The 19,187-nt window shown below is 57.7% G+C and overlaps 6 protein-coding genes across 6 annotated transcripts; 2 read left to right on the top strand and 4 right to left on the bottom strand.

The window, feature by feature from the left end:
• Positions 1-195: 195 nt before the first annotated feature.
• SLS55_000933 (uncharacterized protein) lies at positions 196-1,106 on the bottom strand (the record flags this gene model as incomplete). The annotated part of the gene is made up of 2 exons (XM_066772438.1): positions 196-675; positions 1,101-1,106. The coding sequence occupies 2 exons, from the start codon at positions 1,104-1,106 to the stop codon at positions 196-198; spliced, it is 486 nt and encodes a 161-aa protein (XP_066637717.1).
• Positions 1,107-1,492: 386 nt separating this feature from the next.
• SLS55_000934 (uncharacterized protein) lies at positions 1,493-4,767 on the bottom strand (the record flags this gene model as incomplete). The annotated part of the gene is made up of 6 exons (XM_066772439.1): positions 1,493-1,869; positions 1,938-2,059; positions 3,088-3,856; positions 3,946-4,517; positions 4,567-4,691; positions 4,744-4,767. 6 exons carry the CDS (start codon positions 4,765-4,767, stop codon positions 1,493-1,495), a joined length of 1,989 nt encoding a protein of 662 aa, XP_066637718.1.
• A 2,484-nt stretch (positions 4,768-7,251) lies between these two features.
• Positions 7,252-8,827, bottom strand: SLS55_000935 (uncharacterized protein; the record flags this gene model as incomplete). The annotated part of the gene is made up of 4 exons (XM_066772440.1): positions 7,252-8,358; positions 8,417-8,430; positions 8,486-8,749; positions 8,824-8,827. The coding sequence occupies 4 exons, from the start codon at positions 8,825-8,827 to the stop codon at positions 7,252-7,254; spliced, it is 1,389 nt and encodes a 462-aa protein (XP_066637719.1).
• Positions 8,828-9,507: 680 nt separating this feature from the next.
• Positions 9,508-10,200, bottom strand: SLS55_000936 (uncharacterized protein; the record flags this gene model as incomplete). The annotated part of the gene is made up of 2 exons (XM_066772441.1): positions 9,508-10,010; positions 10,065-10,200. 2 exons carry the CDS (start codon positions 10,198-10,200, stop codon positions 9,508-9,510), a joined length of 639 nt encoding a protein of 212 aa, XP_066637720.1.
• A 643-nt stretch (positions 10,201-10,843) lies between these two features.
• Positions 10,844-13,204, top strand: SLS55_000937 (uncharacterized protein; the record flags this gene model as incomplete). Its single annotated transcript, XM_066772442.1, has 2 exons — positions 10,844-11,465; positions 12,036-13,204. 2 exons carry the CDS (start codon positions 10,844-10,846, stop codon positions 13,202-13,204), a joined length of 1,791 nt encoding a protein of 596 aa, XP_066637721.1.
• A 3,124-nt stretch (positions 13,205-16,328) lies between these two features.
• On the top strand, positions 16,329-18,511 carry SLS55_000938 (uncharacterized protein; the record flags this gene model as incomplete). The annotated part of the gene is made up of 2 exons (XM_066772443.1): positions 16,329-16,637; positions 16,691-18,511. 2 exons carry the CDS (start codon positions 16,329-16,331, stop codon positions 18,509-18,511), a joined length of 2,130 nt encoding a protein of 709 aa, XP_066637722.1.
• Positions 18,512-19,187: the final 676 nt, after the last annotated feature.

Consider the following 19,187-nt stretch of genomic DNA (forward strand, 5'->3'; position numbering starts at 1 on the left):
TTCCCAAAGGCTGCTCCGGCTGGGCCTGCATCATAGTGAGAGGAAGCGATGGCTCTGTGGCCGGGTCAGACGGATCGGGGAAGCAGAGGGCGAGATGATTCACACCCCGCTGCATGGCGTCGATCTTGGCGAGAAGGAGCTGCATTCGCTTGCTGCTATCCTGTCAGCTACCTCCAAAGACTACCTCTTGATCACTCACTCGTTTTCCCTCAGATAGAGTAGCTGCAATGTGATCATCTGACCCGAGAGATGGTCCAGATGGTCTTTGACTTCGCCTTCGGAAAGATACTTTCGTATGCGCGCCATGATTTTGCGATGTGTTCGCGACGGCTTCTCCAATCCGGCTTGAAGCTCTTGCAGTTCTTTCAGCGGGCCTTTTAAACGCTCCTGTAGCAACCCAGTCATTTTGAGGAAGTCCTGCAAAGTGTCATGATCATTGGTCGTTGAGGCATCATCGCATTGCGCGCGGATATCCTGAATGAAAACCTGCATCGCCTCCACCTCGTTCAAGAGCTTTCGAACGTCGTCTGGCGCATTCTTGACGGACTTGGAGAAATTTTGGATGGTTTGTACCGCCTGGAGCAGAACCGCCGGGAGAGTGAACAGCGCTGGAACAGTTCCCAGTACGGACACAGGGTCTGCCATGATGGAAATACCCGAGATGGTTCGTGATAGCTAGATACGAATTGGAATTCAAGTGATGTCGAGGTTCATAAGGTAAAATTGTTGAGAATGGGGTTAGGCAGCAGCGAGGCTGAGTGAGGGGCACAGCCTCGTGGCCTTGTGTCTCGAGAGCAAGGGTGTCCTTTTACCCCACCGAGATCCGTCCAGTCGCTATGAAACAATTCGCTTACTGTCAGTCTACGTTGGATTACGAGCGCCTGCTTTCATAATACAAAAAATGGGAGCATTCATGTCATTTCAAAATACTCGTTTCCCGGGCTAGCTTCTCTCCTTTCTTGACTCTATCTACTCTTGAGAACTATGCTTAGGGTGTTTTCCAAGCTATCTTGGCCATAAATATCTTTTGTTTACAGCAGCGGTCGTCGGGGCTGGGGCGAAAGGAAAGTCAAGTGCTTACTGTCCAGACCCTATCGTACGGACATTTCCGCTGGAGTTCTACCCCCACTATAGGTAAAGGCCGTGTAATTTCAAGGTGTCAGTGGAGGTAAAGAGGCTAGAAGATTTCTATAAATGCGTTTTGGCGCTGGTTTTTCTGATTCAAGTGGTGTCCACCTTTGTTAAACAGTAAATGAGGTGTGAATTACCTAATACTATCCTTCTAAGTAAGATACTGTTGCTTCCTTGACATAAAACCTCAGCCAATTGAAAGAAAACAAGGAGAGCGTGGCGGCAGTGATGTGAAAATACAAACGCGCTGGTGCTGTTGCTTGGTACTTCAGCAAAACCCCCCAATTCGAAGACACGAAAGAACCGTAAACAACAGCCAATGGTTGCGATTAGAGGTCATCCAAGAGCCACGCACACCCGTTCACACATCATTTTTCCCAGCGCTATTGCACCCCACCCAACTCGCCGACTGGCAGACGGACATATCGACCTGCTGCCCATCAGGAGCCAGAGCAAGATAGCCGGTCCAAGTACCACCATGAGTAAGCTTGATGCAATGAACGTCACAGATCTGCTCCTTCCTGTCGCGTATGTAGTGGTCGACGGCGCCCTGGATGGTGGCCAGCTCGGCAGTGCTGTCGCAGCGGTTGCCCGAGGTGGTGGCGTAGACGTACCAGTGCACGCTGTCGAGCGAGCCCGTGTGCGCGGAGCAGTCGTTGCGGTTGGACATGTCTTTGAAAAGGGACGCTATGGAGAAGCCGACGGATTGGAGCATGTTGCCGAGAAGGATGCAGTTGGCTGAGAGATGGTTTTGTTAATTACGACAAAGTGCTTGGGTACTCTTTCTATTTCCGCAAGGTACTTACTGGTTCTGTCTGGACTGTTCCAGCAGTAATCGATTGGTGTCCTCTTCTGAATATCGCTGCTGTTGGTTCCGAATTGGTCTAGGTCGAGGATGGCGTAGCGAGGAGCACTTTTCGGAGCCGAGCTAGGTGTATTCGGTAGGACTGATGCTGCTGCACCCAAGGCTAAAACAGCCAAGGCGAAAGCTGGGGAGTTGATGTGCATAGTTGAAAGATGTCGGCAGTTGAATGGAAGCTGCGGTGCTGGATCGAAACGTAGAGAGGAAGTGGAAGATTTTATAGGAGCTGCTCCAAGCATACAGTCTCCCGGGCTAAGCCAAAAGGATTGACTCAGCTGGTGCGGCTGAAATTCCTACGACGAGGCCTCTCTCATTCCTTTGGGCCAGGAATTAAGCTTGTGTAACAGGCCGTCACGCTGGAATGCTGACATTTTGCGGCTTACTGGGACGCATCAATCCACGGCGTAAGCCTAAGGTATCATTCAGCTTTCACCAGCTTGAGATCCGCTGTTGAGATGTAAATGCGGATGGTGGTGGCTCAGCCTCAAACAGCAGCAACACCGTGATGGAATGAGTTGTTACTCGAAGGCCGACAATACGAGGAAACCAGCATGACATGAGTCTATTCTTGGGCATACGGGGCTATAGGGAGCATCTGTAGCCTCTGTGGTCGAGGTTGAGTAGTCAACATCCAAATCGACACGTCCGTCAACGTTCACCAACACACCAAACAATCGCCATGCAATAAGCCATACATTCTAGTCTATAAGTCTCTCTATTCTAGTCTATTACAACAAAGCAAACCGGCATCAACATCATCCACTCACATGATCCAGCCCCCCAAAAGAAGATTAAAAAAGATCGTCATCATCGAAGAGAGCAAAGTGCACCCAACCCTCCATGCCTAATACGACAACTTCACCCACTTCCCCTCCGACGGAATCCCATCCACGACGACAAACAACAAATACACGCCCGGCTGCGCCGTGCTCGGGCCGGGCGGCGCCATCGCACTCCAAGCGCCCACGCCCTCCCCCTCCACAACATCCAACCTCACCATCCGCTGCCCCATCGCCACGGCATGCGTATGGAACCCGGGACTAACCAACACCACCTCCACCTTCTCTCCCTGCACACTACTCGTCAACCCAAACCTCTTCCCGTACACCACCGCCTCCGGTGCCCCCGACAGCACCGGCCTCGCCTCGGCATCCATGTACGGCGGGCTAAAGATCTCGACGCGGTACTCCGTCGGATACTTGTTTTCCTTCCGCTGCTGCTGGTTGAGGAACCCCTGGTGCCCGTTATTCCCGAACTTCGGCCACCCCCCCGGCACGCCGCCGTCGGCCGTGTAAAACACCATCGGGTTGCTGCCCGCGACGATCACCTCGCCCGACGGCAGCAGCGACGCCACGCTGTGGTACAACCGCGGAATCGTGGTCGGCGGCATGGACGTAAACTTCGCGCCGGCGGCACCCCGCGGGTTGTAGATGAGCGGCGCGAGCACGGGGTCGTCTGCCATGAAGCCCCCCGCGGACCCGCGGTGCGCGCCGTTGATGAAGAGCACCGTGCCGTCGGGCAGCAGGATGCCGTCGGTCATGGTCTGCGGGCCGTTGGGGAGGGGGTCGGTGGCGGTCCAGACGGGGTCGGCGGCGTGAGGGGCGATGGTGTAGCAGTCGTCGAGGGCTTGCGGATCGGGAATGTCGGCGCTGGAGCCGCCGCAGACGAGGACGGTGGGCTCGTAGGCGGGGGCTTCGAGCGGGAGGAGGACGGTGGTCGCGGAGGAGGGGAAGCAGCGCGGCTCGAGGGGGACGTCCGGGAGCGTCTTGACGAGGGCGTCGGCGTGGTAGTCCCAGAGTACGGCACGGTTGCCGGCGAGGGTGAAGACTTCGCTGGCGGCGCGCGGGTTGGGGAGTTGGTGGACTGGTGGGGGTTAGCTGTCCCTGTTGCTCTCTCTCTCTCTCTCTCTCTCTCACACACTCTCTCTGGGGCGGGGGAAAAGAGACACTTACGGACGGGATAGAGATTGTACGACATGTTGGGCTGATTGTTCTGTTCCTCAGTAAACTCGAGGATGGGCAGGGTGACGGGCTTCGGGGGCGCCGAACCATCAGCCTTGATGATCTCGTACGTCGGCACGTTGATGCTGGCCTCGTTCAGCACCAGCAGGCCGACGTTGGAGCCGCCGACCACCAGCACGTCGCCGTTGGGCAGCGTCTCGGCCGTCGGGTACCAGCGGCGCGCCTGCAGCTTGGCCGCGCCCGTCGCGAAGTCCATGGCGCAGGCGCCGTCAGCGCCGGTGCAGGGCCCCGGTGCGTAGGTGCGGATGGCGTCGAAGCCGTCGCCCACGCCCGCCGCGGCGTCCGGCTCCGCCCCCGCGAAGTTGACCATGGTGCCGTCCGGGAAGAAGGCGCCGGCCGAGCAGAAGGTGTTGCTCTTGGGGTGCAGCTTGCGGAGCGCGTTGGTGTTGAGGTCGTACTCGGTCGCGAACACGGCCGTGTTCGTCCCGTCGTAGTTGTAAGCGTCTGGAGAGTGGGCCCCAGTGGTGAGGTTTGTTCCTGGGCCGCCGAAGTTGGGGTGGTAGCTGTGGGCTTCGTCAGTTGGGTTGGAAGAGGATGGCTTTCGAGACTCACTTGTCAAGGAAAACGGCTGTTTCGGTGAAAGAGGGGATGAAGAGCATCTGAGCAGTGCACCCAGATGTACCCACTGTCCTGAATCCGGCAGCTGCGGCATGGCGGACGACGGCAGATAGGGCTGCCTGTAGTAAAGTGAGCAAGGGCCACAGAAGCCGGCATGGAAGTCTGACTTACCGCCTGGAGGAGACGAGACTGCATGTTGGGAGTATTATAGAGGAGGAAATATTAAAACAGAGGTCTTTAACTCTATGGTATTAAGATCACGGCCGTTAGAAGAAAGAGTGAGCGATTGCTGATTGCAATGCTCCGATGCTGATTGCAGAGCGCGGCGGGCACCGCCTTTTAATATCGAAGTCTTGACTGAAAGCCGTCTTGGACTAACAGGCGATTTACGAGTCAGTAGGGCTGGTGTGTAGCTCGGGATCCACACATGGTTGCTTAGCCTTGGCTCGGCAGGTGGTTGTTCGGGTTCCAAAATCAGTACACGGGCCTTGGGCACGGGATTGGGCCACTCGGTGCTTCGGAACCCATCATACCAACTTTGGCTTGGCGCTTGGCTGTATATAGTGGTGGAACGAGAGCTTCGCGTCCTTGACAAGTGGGTGTCATCCTTCATTATCTTGTAAAGTTCGTTCAGACGCGCGCTCTTCAATTTTGCCTGTGTAGAGACTGCATGGCACTCCATCTGGAAAGGACATTAGTTCGAAGTTGACATGACGTCCAACGTTGTGATGTAACGATGGAGAGCCGCGGGCTTCACGGGGCCGTTGCGAGAATTTGCAACGACTAGTGAGATCAATCAATCGACACGATCAGGCACCGGGGCACATGTCGGCACGACCGCACCGATCCGCTTCGATAGCCGGATGGAGAAGTGGGAAAAGGGGAGCGGTGGAGGGCAAGATATGGGGGATACGAGGGGCTAGGGTGCTAGTCCTCGCTACCGCGCGCTAGACAGCCTCGTTGACGTCGTCGGGAGATCTGAAGGGAAACCAGAAGCGTGCACTCGTGCGCCACAACGTCGATCATCCAGGACATCGCTTCTTGGCCGGTCCTGTATCGTTCTCTGACTCGTCGGATTCATGTTCTAGAACCGATATTTTCGATCGAAAACGGCGCTGGTTGGCCGTTGCCGCTCCACTCTCCCGCAGCCCTCAGCCACCACAGCCTCCGTCGTACTCCGGCCTTGTCTGAAGCTGCTGCGAACATTATAGTACTGCAACGTTCCGTGGAAATGGGTACGAGCAAAGAGGCACCAATCCGTACCCACCCGTACGAGCTCCATCAGTTGCGCCACATACGGTATGGGGCGCAACAAACAACTGCCGTGGCGCTCGGCATGTCTTTGGTTCCTACATATCCACTCGAGGGTCGCCCCACTGTCAGCTGCATGGATACGACGCTGGAGTGGGAGCATGAGTCGTTATACTGTGAGACAGTTTCATTGCTACGCACGTAATCAAACAAATGACTGCGGTGCACTTTGAATACCACAAGCTCCATTCTCCTGAAGTCTTTGAACCGAACAGAAGATATAGTCTTCGAGGTGACGGCAAAAGGTAGAACAAGGGGTTGAGAAGGTCGCTCTTGATGATTGGAAGCAGTCGCGAATGCAACAGCATCCTTGCAACTAACATGTCAGTAGGTGGGTCTGCGAGGTCCTGATCGAGAATCGAACATGATGCCGCGTCGGCTATACAAAACCCGCGCCGGAGCCGTCCTCAGCCCTCGTTCCGCCGTCTACTCGGCGCGAACCACCCCACGCGACAGCTGCCGCAAGCGTGATGATGAAAGCTGCCATGAAGAGCCGGATGGCATCGCGCGAGTAGCTAAGACCTGTGTATCCCTCTATTTCGACGTCTGTTTTGTCGTAGACGTAGTATCGCACCGAGCCGAAGAAGAGGCATTGCGAAGCTAGGTAGTGAAGGGTGGTGGAGCTTATCATGAGCGGTATACCGTATTTAAGGGGAATCTGGAGCCAATAGGTGGAACGCTGTTCACCGCGTGACTGGGATGTGCGTAAGCCTTTGCGTTGGTGTGCAAATGCGTACCATTCGTGTGATGTTGCCATTGACTTGGTTGAAAAACATGTAGTGTTGAGGAGAAGGGACCAGCTGAGGTAGGTTGGCAATCATCAGAAGCGCCGTTTTGCTCATTTTGCCACCAATAGTGAGCAAATTCGGAGCAATTGAAGTCGAGAACCATCCCCGGGAACTGTCACTATATTCATAGATGACAAGCAAAAGATCAACAGCGGCCAACAGGATAAAAGTGAATCTAAATGGGCAGTATGGTTCATTATTGGTGTTGGCCAGTTACTCACATTTCCACAGAGGCAGCCCATTGGCGGCGGGATGCTGCCGATAATCTTACGGACATCTTTTCTCTGTCGTGAAGTCTTGAATCCTGCACCACCTTTCGGTGCGGAAGTCGTATTCGGTGGCTAAGCATATGTCCGTTGTCCTTGTTTTCGGATTCCGAGGAACGAGGCAATCCCGTCTGCAATCGTTACGAGTGCAGGGTCCCAGTATAGCGACGAAGTGAGACAGAGCGGGGTAATCAAAGCATCTATTCAGTCAGCAGTTACTCACAAGTTGCATGTGCCGCGTCGCACAATTCTTAACCTATGGAATTCTCGCCAACCACCATCTTCCGAACTGACGTACGCACCACCGCACACTACTACCACCTACTCCACCAACCCAACCAACCCCACCACCCGCCTCCTTCCCCTCCCCCATCTCCCCCATCTCCCCCATCCATTCCCTCCCCCTCCCCCACCGTCCCCCCCGACGAGGCCCCCTCCCCAACCACCCTCCTCATCCACCCATGCACCACCCCCGCCACCTCCCAATTATTCCTCTCCAGATGCATGAAATGCCCATTCCCCCTGACGCCCAGATCCTCCGCCAACCGGATCCACTCGGCCCTTACCCCCGCCTGCCTCAAGTACTCGACGACGCAATGATCGTACGTGGCGTGCGGACTAGCTTCTGCCGTGAGCGCGACATACGGCACCTTCGCGACCTGGGGCAGCTTTCGCGGCGGGTCGCGCTGCATGTAGCACGCGCGCTTCGCGGGGGCGTCGAGGCCGACGAGGTGCGCGCCTAGGGCGGCGGGGACGTCGTCGTCGTCGTCGTCGTCGTCGGCGTCGGAGGAGGAGGGCGGGACGGGGGGGTCGTACGTGAGGCGGGTGTTGGCGAGGCCCCAGGGGCGGGTGCGGGAGCTGCCGGTGCCGGGGACGGAGGCGTTGCCGAGGTAGGACGTGAAGGGGGTGTTGGCGGGCTCGAGGTTGACGGAGCCGGCGACGAGGGCGGGGCAGTCGTTGGAGAGGAGGAGGGGGTGCAGGGCGCCGATGGAGTGGGAGACGAGGAAGGCGGGCGTCGCGAGGAGCGCGAGGAGCGCGCAGCCCGAGCGCCGCATCGAGAGCTCCTGCGCGGTGAGGTTGGTGGTGAGCGGGATGAAGGTCGATTCGAAGGCGTCGAAGGTGGGGTCGGATTTGAGGCCGGTCTGTTGGTGTGTTAGTGGCGGTGGTGAAGTGGACGGGACAGGACGTACACCGGGCCATTGGGTGTGGAGTTGGGATTGTGGGTAGAGGTTGGCTTGCTCGGGGGCTGTGAAGCCGTCTTCGCTGATTTCGGCCGTCGAGCCGATGCGCATCGGGAAGTCGGTTAGGTCTTCTTCAGATCCACGACCGACTGAGGTTTGGTCCACTATGTAGACCTGGTAGCCGAGATCCAAAAAGTACGATGCGAAGCCCTTTCGGTTGTCCGGTGTGTTGAGCCATGTCTGCAGACGACGTATTTGGTTAGTGGCTGGTCACGAGGGTGGAATAGAGACGGCATACCACGCCGGATGTTCCTTTCAAGATGTTAGCGAAAGATCAAGATCGAAGAGTGTTTGGATAGGAACTGACCTCCTCCGTGGAAGAAGATGACGGGGTTTGGTTGGGAGACTCCATCCGCAGGCGTCAACTTCTCAACATAGAGTTGGTCGTATGTAAGATTGCCAGCAGCGGTCTCGACGTAGTGTCCACCAACGTAGAAGATGTCGCGGTAGTGTAAGGACTCGCCGGTCGAACAGGTAGGCGAGATGGCATTGACCCCCGAACACTCGTCTTCGGGAGAGTATTCACCAGGGTGGTTGTGAGCCGAAGCAGCGACAAGCTCCAAGGCCAATGCTAAAAATACTGAGCGAGACAACATGGCTTGTGAGATTAACTTTAAGAACACGGCTGATTGACATGAACTGGACCCATGGGGTCGATAAGAAACAAAAGCGCCCAGAAAAAGTCACGGCTGACATGGAAATATGTGGAGTGAAGTAGATGAATTGGCTGATTGCGGAGCTAGAGATGGGGCACGCTGGACAAATTCGAAACATGCTAGAGAAAGATCCGTATAGTAGCGTCCGATGCCAGCGGAGGTGTGAAACTCCAAGGGCATAGGGCGACACTCAGTCAGGCAAGCAATGAACTGCCGAACGGCCTTGGCCCGAATTGCCGGCATTCCCGGAAAAGCCGGGCATTTCCTGACTTGTATCTCCGTTCTCGACATGGCAGTAGTAGGCGGCAGAGGAAGGGCCAGCTGCTGAAACAAACAAGTGCTTAACCCGAGCACTAATAATATCGAGCACGAAAAAAGCAAACAGGCATCCCGTGGCCTGGCCTCAAATAAGGGCGTGGTTTACCCGAGACATGGTTTCTTGTCAGCTCGGAAGATGCCGTCATAGCTCACGTTTTACCGCCGTCAAAGGGCATCTTCTGTTCCACACGAACAAGAGGGTGTGTTCCACCCGCATGCTCAGGGTATTCGGGAACGATCATCAGTCTGGCACGAAGATGTTGCCAAGATCCCCGTGCCCCAGGATTGACGCTGTTGGATCCTTCGGCCGTTGCTCGCTGGTTTCACGCTCTGTTGTCAAAGGCAGCACGACACCTTAAGCATCTCCCACAATTCTCTTGACGCGTTCGAGCAGCACGGGTGCTTCTCTTCCCAGCCTCCTCTTCCCGTCCTTGCCGGGGGTGCGCGCCTTTGCCATCTGCTTCCTCATGCGCTCACGCGCAGCCAGCTTCTCCTGACGTTGGCGGTCGGCCTCCTCACGGGCTGCCCTGCGGGCCTCGGCCTCTTCCTTGCGCTTTTGACCCAGAGCAGCCTCTTTCCCGAAGGTTTGGGGCCTCTGCTGCTTCTTGCGCGGGCGGCGCTCTCGCTGGCCTGTGTTTTCTTCGGGTTCAGGCGACGGCGCGTCTAGCATAGCCTGGCGCTCGGCGTGCAGCTCAAGGGTGGGTTCAGGGCCGGGCGACTTCTTCTCGTCTCCTTCGCTGCCGTCCTCGTCGTGGTCGGGCTTGTGGGGATTCTGGTCGTGCAGCTCGTGCTCGCGGATCTTGGCGTACTGCTTCTTGATCTTGGCCTTGTGTATCAGGTCCTTTTTGATTTTCTGGACTTGGTTGTGTCAGCAGGCGCGGGCGCAGAAGCGTGGCGAGGACTGTCGCGTACCCTTGCGCCTGTGGGTGCCGTCGGGCAGATTGGCAGGGCCCACGGAGAAGCCGCCCCTCGTGGGGGCATTGCCGGGGCGCGGCCTCTTGAAGTGCGGGCGAGATTCGTGGTCGTCGTGCTGGCGTTTGGCGGGCATTTTGTGGTGATAGGGCTGGGAGATGATGAAATTTCTCGGGCTTGGGTTTAGCTTAGCCGCGAGTGGGCCAGCCCGGCGCGTGCAGGCGATCCCGCGGCGCCCCAGCAGGCCAAGTCAGCGGTGGCGGCCATCACGGTGCACATCAGATAAGGCGTGCCCGTTGCGGCATCAGCTGCAGCCGCGCAGCCCGTCGCAGCCCGCCAGATGGGCGCTGTCGTGGCTGGAGGGCGGGGCCCATGGGCGTGTGACTTACAGCCTTTGTCTGCCGTCATACCTCACGAGGGGACCGGCCCAACGCCTGTTTCTTCGTGCTGCCACTCCGAGGGCCCTGCACGCGCACGCCTCACCCGCATCGCTCAATTTCGGCATCGTCCCCGCGTGTGGCAGGTGTGGTTGGCTCACGGCTGTGACTCGCCCGCTCTTACTCATCGCTCCATCATATCTACCGCATGCTGCTCTCCGACGTCGCTCCATCCACCCGCCCACGACAACGCAACTTTCCGCAGCCCAGCCAGCGCATACAACCCCGAGCCAACGCCCTGAAACCGCCACTAGCCGCCGCCCTTTGCCGCTAAGAGCTCCCTCAAAAGCGGGTTTGGCGCCCTCGACGTGCTGCTCGTAGCCACGAGCCGACCGACCGACTATGCCCATGCCCATCTTCCACGACGACCGAGAGCCAACCACCCCCCAGCCCGCCCGCACCCACGACCACCGCCTCCGCCATGCCCGCGATTCGCTGGCCGACCCGCGGGACCGTGTCTGGTCCGTGGACTACCTGCGCGCCCCCGACGATGCCGAACTCTTCGGCTGGGATGACGAGCGACATGGTGGCGACTATGGGCAGACCATGCTGGATCGTGCAGCCCTGATCGAGCGACTCAAGCGCAGCCAGAGCCCTCCAGTGCAGCATCACCACACCGTCAGCATCCGTCCCGCCACTACCCAGAAGCCGCGCGAGGAGCCCACCCATGCCGACCAGCAGTCGGCCGGCACAAGGGAAGAACGCTTCCGCCCGAGGACGGGGTCGCGCCAGCCCTCTGCACATGGGTGGGAGAGCAGTCAGGGCGAATCGCAGGAGAATGCGCAGGACAACACCGCCGCCGGCTTGTCCATCGAGCGGCCCAGGTCTGCGCTACACTCGGGAGACTTTAGACAGGAGCGCGATTACCATCAAGTCAGCCGGGACCCTCCGCTTTCCACCTCCCCTGTTGCGCCCTGGCACCATGGCTTTCCCAATGCTGCTCTGCCGCGCATCCGAGGCGGCGGTGCATCTGTCCAAACAACGTCTTGTCTCTCTCGCCAGCCCTCGCAGTCCTCACTCCCCTCCAGCTTTGTGCTGCTTCCCCCGTCGAGCCCACTGGTGCAGCAGACAAACAACACCGACCTCGACTTTTCCCATCGGCCCAGTTCGCGCCAGGGGGAGAGGGACAACAGGCGTCATACTTTCTCTCCGCATTCGCTGCAGACTTACCACACGTCGCATACGTATTCGCAATTTCCGGGACGCTCGCAGCCCTCTCTGCGCCAAGAGAAATCGTTTCCCTATCAAGCACACCAGCCTCGCCGCTCGTTGTCTTCATTTTTCGGTCCGCACTCGAGCTCAACCCCTCAGTCTCCACAGCTCCGCCCGCGCGGTCCATCGATGACGAACGAGACCTCTCCATTGCAGCACGCTCCAATGGTTGGCTCCTACGAGGAGTCCATCTTGCGCGGGAGGATGTCAACAACGCCCTCCCGCCCGCTCAACTTCATAGCGCAAATAGGCGTCTTGGGGAAGGGAGATTGCAAGGCCAACCTGCGCTGTCCTGCACACGTGACGCTGCCTTTTCCAGCAGTATTCTACAGCTACAACAGCGGGAATGGTAGGATTGCCGACAACCAGCCCAGCCCGTACGTTGGCTTGGTGGACTTGGAGAACCACTTGAAGCCTGCAGAAGAGCAAGAAGAGAAGCGCCGACGCCGAAGGCACGCTCGCTCCGACAATCAGGGCGAGAACGAAGAGCACGACCATTATGAAGGCGTTGGCGATGCGCAGCAGAGGTCGGCACATCGGAAGAGGGAGAAGATGAAGCGCAGGTCAACGTCGCCAAAGTCTCCGCCAGGCGGCAGCTACCGCATCCCGCAGAAGGGCCAGCTTCAGATCGTCATCAAGAACCCCAACAAAACCGCGGTGAAGCTGTTCCTCGTGCCCTACGACTTGGGCGACATGGAACCAGGACAAAAGACTTTCGTTCGCCAGCGCAGCTACTCTGCCGGCCCAATCATCGACATGCCTCTCAACAAACGTACCAACTTTGGCACTGATCGTCCCGAGGCTTCTCTTTCAACATCTGAAGATCCCAACGATCGACCAACTCTTCGTTATCTAATTCACTTGCACATATGCTGCCCCTCCAAGGGGCGATATTTCCTGTACAAAAGCATTCGCGTTGTATTCGCCAACCGCGTCCCCGACGGCAAGGAGAAGCTTCGGAACGAGATCCAGTTACCCGAGCCCCGATACAGTGCTTATAAACCTGCCCGCGAGAACCAGAGCGCTCCGCAATCGTCCAAGGCTCCGTCTACGTCGGCTTCTGAGAAAGCAATGAGACGACGGAGCGCAGGACTCTCGCTCAGCCATGGCCAGGCGCGCTACGATCGTTTCGACGAACTTGATTTTGGCAGCCCGAGCGACAGCTACGTGGGCTGTCAGACGTATGCCTGCCCCATGGAACCAATCGCACCCATTCCTTTCAAACTCTCGCGACGGCTCGAGCCGGTCGAGTCTCGTCCAGGCAGCAGGGACCAAATGGATGTGGACGGCTCTTCGCGGAGGACGTCTCATGCCGGTTCGCTGTCGAGTCAATCGCTTGGCTCAGATCAGACGTGGGAAAAGCGTGCCGCCGGTTCCTTCTCGCCCCCTCCTTCGCACACGGGTGCCGGACTGCTTGCGCAGAGGCTCAAAGGCCTGCAAACATCAACCAACGAAGCGCATACGAAAAATGAATCGAATAGTTCCGCGTAGGTAGGTCAAGCGAGAGACAAGGTAGGTCTTGTACTTGATGACGCTGCTTCTTCCTCTTCTTCTCGCCGGGTTGAAAGACTTTTTGAAAAAAGCAAGATTCGCGCACAGAATTATTCTTCTGTCATTCATTTGTCCAGTCGTGTCGTTATCACAGTGCATACGCAAGGAGTTGTCGTCTCTTTCATGGAACGGTGTTTGGGGGAAAATCCATAGACACGATAGACTGTTGGGCGTGTGGGGTGTCCAGGTTTCATTCTAGCTTTCCTTAGTCAGCTGGGCACTTTTTTGGATGACGGATACCGGCCCTCTCCTCTTTGTTTTTTGTTGGATACGGACGCGGTCGAAGATGGGGACTCCTTCACTCTCTGTTCTCCGCCGTAATTGAAACGGGCGGAAGTGCCCTTGTTGAATTGACCGGGCTGGCCCACGTCCGCTGTGATGGCCGATGACGCTTATGCAACCCCTGCCGATAGTATGGTTGACCTGACGGGGTCATTGGTAATGTAGTAGGACGAATTGGTCATAGCAACTCCAAGTGGCCACCTGCCTGCCTTTAATTTCGATCTTCAGAAGAGCAATGGATTCATCATTCTCCCCGGCATTGTCGAACACGATTACGCAGCCGTTTCTTTCTCTTGGCCCCTCCACCTCGGGATATCCGAACGATCGCCACGACTCTTGGCCTCGGCCACTAGGCACCCCATGCCTGGTGCCTTTCTCAGGAAAAAAAGCCGCCTACGAGGCTGATTGACTGCGGGTATGCCGAGGGGGCGGCCGGTCCGCGAAATGCTTGGATAGGACGTCGTATGCGGGTGGGCGTTCAGCCAACGAAAACGAGCATATAAGGGGCGTTTTCTCTCTCATCGGGACCACCCACCACCGCACGCCCCGATGGCAACGTCACGAGCACTGGAGTCTGTCTCTCGGTGCATCGCTCACCGGGTCCCTCCCTCCCTCCCCATATGTTGAAACCGGATTGGCTTATTGCTTTTACGTATTCGAATTCGCGGCGTACGAAGCGGTACTTGGGTAGTTTGCCGGGTTTCCCCACACTGCCGGCAACCACCCTTCCCCGCAATCTGGCGTTCGTTTTCGGCAAATGATGTCAAGGAAAAAGCTGGGGTACAGCTCGGGAGCGTATCGGATGCATGGGTGCGGCCGCTTTATTTCTTCTTTACTTGGCACATTGGCACGAGGCAGGCGCGCTCCCCCCGGCCGCCTCTTACCTACTAGTGCTTGTGTAGTATGTAGGCAAGATCAGATGCCCGCTTTTTTAGCTCCGAGCTCCGGCTCGGGCGTCGATGCACCGAACGAAGATGAGGCGGCGGTCGATCAGGCACGCAATCCTTTCTGTGGTGGCAGTTCTTGTTCTGTGCTTGGGGTTGCGGTTGGTATAAGAGCTGGGGAACTCTGGTACGGATGGGTGTGAGACCTGCTGGTGCGGCTAACGGCGCCTTTTGTTCCTCTTCTCTCCTCGGCGAGCTACAGACAGTTGCTGCTTCCCGGAGCTTGGCTTTTGCTTGACCTTCCTTCTGCTTTCGAGAGGGTCGTTCGAGGATGCATAGCTCCCGTCTCCTCTCACCAGCCCTCGGGCTGCTGCTGCTCCTCGCGGCAGCGCCGCATCCGGCCGCCGCCAGCTTCGCGGAACCAGAGGTACAGTACAGGCCCAAGTTCCGATACTGGTGAGTATCCTCTCTCTCTCTCTCTCTCTCTCTCTTTCTCTCTCTCTCTCTCTCTCTTTCTCTCTCTCTCTCTCTCTCTTTCTCTCTCTCTCTCTCTCTCTTTCTCTCTCTCTCTCTCTCTCTTTCTCTCTCTCTCTCTCTCTCTTTCTCTCTCTCTCTCTCTCTCTCTCTCTCTCTCTCTCTCTTTCTCTCTCTCTCTCTCTCTCTTCCTGTTGTTTCCCCCCATCCCATCCACTCCCGACACTCACACCCACCTTCCCCCGCCCCAACCCTCTCTCCACCTACCTACCCACTTCCCCCTCCCCATAACCCTCCCACCCACCAACCCATCAACCCGCCCGCTCACAACCCCAGGCTCCCCGACGCCTCCATCCCCTCCACCACCCTCACCACCGACATCCGCACCATCGCCTCCGCCGGCGCCGGCGGCCTCGAGCTGCTGCCCTACTACCAATACGGGCTCCCCGAAAGCGCGCGCGGCATCCCCCCACCCACCGACTGGACGAAATACGGCTACGGCACCCCCGCCTTCCGCGACATCTTCTCCACGGCATTGCAGGCGGTCGCGGACGAAGGGCTGGTCATGGATTTCGCGCTCGGCGCCAATCAGGGCGCGGGCGTGCCGAGTGTGCCTGGGGAGGAGGGACTGGCGGTGGAGTGGGCGTATGTGAATGTGTCGGTGCCGGCGGGGGAGGGGAAGGGGTGGACGGGCGTGTTGCCGGAGAGCGGGCAGATGGCGAATCCGTTTAGCAGCTTTATGCATGGGGCGGAGGCGTTTGGGGGGCAGGTGTTGAAGAAGGTGGTGGCGGTGGAGGTTGTGGGGTGTGAGTTTCCGCTCCTTTGTTTTCCCCCTTCGCTTGCCTTGCACGGTGTTTGGTGGTGGTGGTGGTGGTCGCAAGGCGATGGTGGCGATTATGCTGACTGACTTGTTGCCGGTAGCGCAAAACATTTCCGCGGGCGCGGCCGGGTTTACGTCGACGTTTGTGGAGAATACCCTCGGACGCGTTGTCGACTTGTCGGCGGAGGTTGATCCGGATACGAGGGAGTTGAGCTGGACGCCGCCGGATCAGGGCGAGAGCGAGTGGAGGCTGATGGTGTGGTACGAGCGGTATACGAACCAGAAGAGCTGCTCGGGCGGCCCCAACGCGACCGAGTATATTGGGAATGGGTCGTGGACGGTCGATCATTTCAGTGCTGCTGGTGAGTGGGTGGCGGAGGGGATGGTGGCTTTTCCGTTGTTGCGCTCGCCGTTGCGGCGATTGCTGACGCTTTCTCAATAGGTTCCAAGAAGTTGACCGATTTCTTCGATGCGCATGTCATCCCCGACGATGAGACGAGGGAGCTTTTGGCTTCCGTTGGCAAGTATGGTGAGTGTCTCCCGTTGAAAGCAGGAGCCGTGAAAGTGCGATCGAACTGACTGGCATGTAGCGTGGGAGGACAGCATGGAGCTGGTTTCGTCGCTGTGGTGGACCCCGGAGCTGCAGTCGATGTTCAACGAGTCGCGGGGCTACGACATAACGCTCTGCCTGCCGTACCTCATCACAGCCGCCAACTACTGGAACGGTGCGGTTCTGCCGTACGGAGAAGGCTTCGTGGCAGAGAATGCGACCTTTGGTGCCAAGTGCAATGAGGACTACAGAACGACGCTGAACGAAGGCTACCAGGAGTACCTCGCTGCGTACGTGAATTGGTCTCATGGTCTGGGTGTGGAGTACTCCGCCCAACCAGCATACAACCTTCCCCTGAATATGGTAGGATCTTTGCCCCGGAACTTCTCCCTACCGATCTGGCTAACGTGAAAAAGCTTGACGATATTTCTATTCTCGACGCCCCTGAGGGCGAGTCTTTGGGCTTCAACAACATAATCGATACTTATCGCCAGTTCTCTGGTCCCGCTCATCTCTCTGGCATCTCAGTAATTTCGTCGGAATGCGGTGCTCTCAGCGGTGCGCCTTATCAGCAGACGTTCAATGATCTTCTTTGGTCTGTAAGGCGTGGATTGGCTGCCGGCATCTCAATGCATGTGTTGCACGGCTTCGCGTACTCTGGTCCCTATACGAACACCACCTGGCCATCTTACACCACTTTCACCTACCGTTTTAGCGAAATGTGGAACCAACATCAGCCCAGCTGGATGCATATCAACGAGACGATCCGCTACATTGCCAGGAACCAATACGTGTCTCAATCAGGCACACCGAGTGTGGATCTGGCTTTCTATCTCTATGAGGCGCCATGGACAGTGAGTGCAAAGTACATGGATACCAATCTGGAAGCGCTCGGGTATACGTATGAGTACCTCTCGTCGAACAATCTCCAAGCGCCCGAAGCTGTCGTGGAGGGCAATGTCCTCGCTCCCACCAGACAGTCGTTCAAAGCCCTCATCTTCTCGAACGCATCTGCCATCACACCGGGCGGTGCAGCGAAGGTTCAGGAGTTCGCCGAAGCCGGCCTCCCTGTGTTCTTCGTCGGAGCTACCAACTTAACCAGCATCGGCCAAGAGCCCGGTGCAGCAGCCGAGGTGGCTTCGACCATCGGCTCAGTTGTCAACAGTGGGCTCGAGAACGTTCACACAGTCGCCTCCTCAGCCGACCTCCCCGAAGCCCTGTCAAGCGCCGGCATCCTCCCCAAGGTGTCTTTCTCCAACGCCACATCCTGGTACCCCTTCTGGCGCCGCGGAGCCGACGACGGCCTCGACTACGCCTTCATCTACAACGACGACCAGTCCGCCCAAACCGTCGACGTGACCTTCGCCACAACCGGCACGCCCTACCACTTCGACGCCTGGACCGGCGCCATCACGCCCGTCCTGCAATACACAACCTCCCCCTCCTCCATCACCATCCCCATCACCCTCGCCTCCAACCAAACCACCATCCTCGGCTTCTTCTCCGCCCCATCAAACACCACCACCGCCGCCGATCCCGCCCTCCCCGCCGCCCCGCCAACCTACATCACCTCCACCACCGGCGCCATCGCCGGCCTAGTCTCCAACTCCTCCTCCCCCTCCACCATCACCGCCTACCTCACCGGCCCCGCCACCCTCACCCTCTCCAACGGCACCACCCACAACTCCACCGCCTCCCCACCCCCCGCCACCACCCTCGACGGCGCCTGGTCCATCTCAATCGCCGACTGGCACCGCACACCCGACGCCTACAGCATGGCCACCGCCATCACTTACCACAACTACACGAACGCCACCCTCGCGCCCTGGACCGAACTCGACGGCGACGCGCTGGTGGGTGTGAGTGGCGTCGGCCGGTACAGCGCTACGTTCGCGACGCCGGCGGGAGCGCAGGGCGCGTTGCTGTCGCTCGGGCCGGCGACGGGGGGGTCGATGCGGGCGTGGGTGAATGGCGTGCAGGTGGGGCCGTTGGATGTGAGCGATGCGAGGGCGGATATTACGGGGGTGGTGAAGGGGGAGGGAGAGGTGAATGTGGTGGAGGTTGAGATCGCGTCGTCGCTGTTTAATCGCGTTAAGGCGGATGCGGGGGAGACGTGGAGTGTGGGCGTGATGGCGGATGAGGAGAATGGTAAGTACTATGAGGGGCATGCGTGGAAGGAGTATGGGTTGCTGGGGCCCGTCGTGGTGACGTGGGTGGGGGTTGTGGAGTTGGTTTGAGGCGTGCGGAAGGGCGGCCCGGCGCTGTGGAGGGCTGTTGCGGGGCGGAATGTATGGACGCTACGCTGGATTGGTGTACGCGTGAGCGTTTTTTGTATTGTAGCAAGGATGCTATGGGGACGACGTCTCATTTATATGAAGGTCGTGGTGTTGTGTGTATGGTTGTGAATGGTGAAATCTTGTGGTGTGCAGCTTGAATGCCGTGCGGCATGGGAGGGGATGCGCTCTTTGCATTTGTGATACACCTAAACGGACTTGGGAGGAAACCGGAAAGAATGAGTATGTGGGGATAGTTGTTGATAATTCTGTTTACTATCGCGGTTTCTCCCGAGCTTGGAATGCTCCAGATGCTGTAAAGACTGACATTATGTGTTTTGAACATAACATAGAACTAACGGCTACCCGTGTTTTTTCTCAAGACCCGCTTGCTAAAGAATGAGTCTTCATTATTTGATTGGATGGGGTAATACGTTATTGGAAGCTCAGCCCAACTTGATCTGCTTTTTCTCAAGCTCCAAAGACTCGAGACGTGTTTCTGCTCCGAGACGCAATAGACCAACCCGCTCATGATATTGGCCCATATCACTTACAAGCAGAATAAGCCCTGTTTCACTCGCAGACCGAACGTCGTATTTGGTCGAAGATATGATTATGCCTGTGTACTCCCTTTTCATCA

Source organism: Diplodia seriata (genome assembly GCF_021436955.1).
Source record: "Diplodia seriata strain FDS-637 chromosome Unknown scaffold_1, whole genome shotgun sequence".
Taxonomy (NCBI): Eukaryota; Fungi; Ascomycota; class Dothideomycetes; order Botryosphaeriales; family Botryosphaeriaceae; genus Diplodia; species Diplodia seriata.